Source organism: Sesamum indicum, linkage group LG1 (genome assembly GCF_000512975.1).
Source record: "Sesamum indicum cultivar Zhongzhi No. 13 linkage group LG1, S_indicum_v1.0, whole genome shotgun sequence".
Lineage (NCBI taxonomy): Eukaryota > Viridiplantae > Streptophyta > Magnoliopsida > Lamiales > Pedaliaceae > Sesamum > Sesamum indicum.
In genome coordinates this window covers 8,499,443-8,503,785 of record NC_026145.1, presented here as the reverse complement: position 1 = coordinate 8,503,785, position 4,343 = coordinate 8,499,443, and the positions used below count along the sequence as shown (strand labels likewise).

At 37.0% G+C, this 4,343-nt stretch overlaps 1 protein-coding gene across 1 annotated transcript in view; it reads right to left on the bottom strand.

The window, feature by feature from the left end:
* The window catches only part of LOC105159158, a 3,947-nt gene continuing 162 nt past the window's right edge, over positions 559-4,343 (bottom strand). The window contains exons 2-7 of the mRNA XM_020695106.1: positions 3,541-3,610; positions 3,391-3,449; positions 3,219-3,308; positions 2,840-2,979; positions 1,360-1,417; positions 559-963 (exon numbers count right to left, since the gene is read on the bottom strand). Of these exons, the coding sequence (XP_020550765.1) occupies positions 787-963; positions 1,360-1,417; positions 2,840-2,979; positions 3,219-3,308; positions 3,391-3,449; positions 3,541-3,607 (591 nt within the window). The 5' untranslated portion in view covers positions 3,608-3,610 and the 3' untranslated portion in view covers positions 559-786. The remainder of the gene's footprint in view (positions 964-1,359; positions 1,418-2,839; positions 2,980-3,218; positions 3,309-3,390; positions 3,450-3,540; positions 3,611-4,343) is intronic.

Genomic DNA, 4,343 nt, shown 5'->3' with positions numbered 1-4,343 from the left:
CATTTTTAAATTAAAAATAACAACACACTTCCCTATTCCTTTTTCACATTCATCAAAATTATCCATCTTTTTATCCGTCAATAAAGTAAATAATAAATATAAGTTGGACAATATACATAAGCAAATATAATTTACATTGATATTTTTTAAGATTAGGTTAAAATACGCATTCTATGTGTTTTACAAAATCACAACTACATAATTTGAAGTTATAATTATAATTGCAACTATACCCCCTATTCAAATGAAAAACTTGCCCAAACATCTACTAAAAAATATTATACTAACACCCCTCAAGGAATGTAGCTGTAATTTTATAACACACAAGGAGTATTCGAATAATTTAATCTAATCTCGAGGGCGTTAATATAATTTACCCTATATAATTTAGTATATGATTGACATATGCTTGTTATGAATCTCAAGTTCCTAGTTGTATTATAACGTACAAGGAATTGTATGTTTTAACAGCCCATTATAACAACACAAACATCTGCCTGAGCACACAGCATAGTCTGAAGTCAGTCGTCACCCAATACAACTTCTTCCGCCCCACAATTGATTAAAAAGACAGATCTATTCACAACCCCATTTCAATTCATCACAGGTTCCAGCAAAATCATAAGCAAATGATATACAAAATCGAAACTATCAATCAATATAAAAGAATGTTATGCCAGAGACAGCCATGCATCTTCACAGAAACATGGAACTCATGCTGTCATGCTCTAATATCTCCTAGTTACCAAGAACATGCATACAGACTACATTTTTCCTTTATCACTACTAATTGTGCAGATGACCTCTTGCCCAAGGTACTCTAGGCTGGTTGCCTCCATTTCTTCTTGACCAATTATTCTGTTGAGACAAAACCCGCTTCCTTTCTTCCTTCATGTTAGCAAATAGCGAGTCCAACGTTTGATGATTCTGCTTGGGGCCTATATTGATTTGTTGCAGTGGTTTCTGCACATATACAATAAAAGTCAACTAATCCACATATCTTAAAAAGATATAATATCAAACCGAAGCATAGGCTCCATGTCCCCATTGCCTCACACACAGTTATCAAAAACATATATTGTTACATAGAAGAGACATGAAGACTCAAACAAGACCCAAGTCATATAAGGACTTCTTTACAATTGAAACCATTCCACAAGATATTGTCCTCAAAGCAGTACTTCTATGTCTGGAAAGCTAAAGCAATCTCCAGCGTAGTAAAACCATCCCTCTAGAGATTAGAAAGGATACAAAATGCATGATCTGTAGCATGTCTTCTTTCCCCCAGTGGATGTAAGTGTATGATGACTAAATATATTACATGCACAGGTTGCACGATGCTAGGTGTAAAGATGATACCTTCACAGTAAAGCCACCTCCATTCACAGGATTCTTCTGGATGGTCGGGGCCCCAGCCCTGCACAAACATAACGAACAAAAATTGGATAATCTACATAACAATGTGAGTTAAAATAATACCGACCAGGAAACTGAAACCATCCAGATTTGGGACATATATCCTTCAACTCTACCATCTGACCAGGAAGCAACTTGAAATCTACACCAGTCTCTTTTTTATTTTATTTTACAGTACCGTAATATAACAGGCTATATTCGATGCTTATTATCTTTTTACTCAATTCAAAATATTGATGCTGGCCATTACTCAGAGAACAGGCACCATGAATGAGCATAAAAGTCTCCCCGACTCAGCCACTACATTGAACTTGGCAAGTAGAATCGATCAACCTTCAGAGGCACAGAAAACTTTTTGTGTATTTAACAACCACCTTTCCTATGTCATATGGTCTCAGCTGTGAGACAAATCAAGACTGCACGTACTCTTTGAGGTTGTGAGAAAACATCATACAAGCTATGTATAAATAGCCTCCAAAAAGCACTCCAACTGACTGTACAATCTCGCCTAAAAGCATAGATTCACATTTGAACAGGCAACCCAGGTGAAAAATTCAAGTAACCATGCGAACCCGTGTGGTCCTGGAACCATCAATACACGGGCAACAGAGAAAACAGGGAGTAAAACCTCAGAAGTTCAGAAAAGCTGTTGTCAAAGATCTGAAGAATAGCCATGTCTTTATAGGCCCGAAGACATACTCATGCCAATGGAGACAGCATGCCCTATATCAGCTTGACTTCCCCAATTACAAAAGCTTGTCCAATTCAAGTTGGCAGCCAATAAGTTCAAAATGGAATGAATAAGAAGCTATCAATTGCCAGAGAACCATCCACATTACACCTCCAAATGGCATCATATATCTAAAACGGACAACTGAAACAGATGACCTTAAAACTTCATAATCCCCCAAACATTACCCAGATTAAAGCAGCATGAGGACTCAGAACATGATCTATTCCATGTAGGGGCAATCTATCAAATTAGGGGCAACCGCAGCAAAGTACATCAGGTAGATAACTCTCTGTCTTACTCTTAATTTTCATGCATAAATTTTATGCTCTTGTATGATGGCAAAGCAACTTTCTCTGGCTGCAACAAGCCAAATGAAATGTTCAAAATATTCAACAAGGTGCATCCCAGAACCAGTTTTTGGGAGGACGGAGATATGGCTGAAAGGCCACCCCTTTTCTGCCCACAACAGAACGAAATGCACTCTGGCTATGCTATTGCACAAATAAATGCAGGGCAACAACCTCGGCCTTCAAAAATAGTCAAGCAGGGACACATGGCAAAGTCAACAAAACAAAGGGACCACAAATTATGTGCACCAGTGGAAAAAACCATTAAGCCTGCCTCCACCTAACCAGCTCAATGCCAAATAATTCAGTCAAGCATAAAATCCCAATAACACTCTGGCAGTACCTTGGTTTATTCACACTGAATGGCCTACTTTGCTTAAAGGCTCTACTGCGAATCGGAGCAAAAGCAGCCTTTCTAGCGGCCTCAATTCCCAAAGGAAACTGATTGACCTTAAAGTTTGACCTCCGAAGAGTAAGGGTTCCCTGTCAGAAGAGAATAAAACCTTAATCATACCATATACCACATAAAATACTGAGACACCAACTGCACCCAATACCACCTTACAGCCCACCAAAAAACAATGAAACATAAGAAAGGAATCATCACATGCATATACAAGGTGCAGTATGTACACACACACATACATATTATATATATATATATATATATATATATCAATCAACACCACATATGGGTTAGAGTCTATAGTTTTGTAATATACCTGTCTAAGAGACGATCTTGTGTCCATATACCTTCGGACTTTGAAAGAGTTATCTTGGGAAGCATTGTTAACAATTTTTTTACCACTATGCTGCAGTTATTTGAGCACAATTAGAACTAATCAGACAACTGAAATTTGATCTGAATCAGAAGAGTCAGACGAGGTATCTTACAGATATTCTTTGCCTCTTAGGCTTCATAGCATTAGTCTTTGACATTTTGATAATGTCATCTAAATTGAAATGAAAGAAGACTTCAATTAACCTAACAATAAAAACTGTCTGAAATGGGTAAATTAGAACTTTTGATTGTTGACATCATACCTAAAGTCATGTCCATTTTCTTCTCAGCTAGAGCAATTGCTTCACTTGTGAGGGGCTTTGCTGCCATCTGAAGGACAGGAAGAACAGCCAAGCAAGTCAAATCAATCATATGCAAATAATAGAATTTAGATCATTTTGCCCCAAGAATGCCATAAAAGTTTGGCAAACAATACACAGGACTCAGAAAATAAATAAGACAACACCAGGAAACCAACACCACCATTTACCTTTCCTTTAATTTCTTTTCTTTTAGACAGTAACAGTCATCTGTCTTGAAGGGGAAGTGGCTAGGAAACACTAGGGCAAGTACCACATAACACATATAGCCTAAACTAATTACAGAGATGAACTCTTGATCATCCAAAATTAGTAAGCAACAAGATAAAGCCAGAATATTAGAAAACAAAAAGAAAAAACAAGAATCTGGATAAAATTGTAATTCCCAAGAAAAGTCTTCCCAGAAGGCGTGAGACAGAAACTATGAGCTACATCGATAGCAAAAATCAAATTATGTTATTATGATCCGAATATCTTATTAAAAACGTAGAGTCGTTCTCTGAAGAACCCCTTTTATAAACAACAAAATATTACAATTCCTAACCCCCCCCCGGCGCCCCTCTCACCATGTTAGCACGATCAAACAAAATAAAAAAAATTCAAAGAGTCCACCATATAAACAGAAAAACAACAAAATATCAAATTATATAAACAATCGCGAACAAGCTATACCAGGTAAGCATACGAGATACACATACAAACAAATCCAAAACGATAGATAGTTTCCAAAAGATGATCACAGGTGC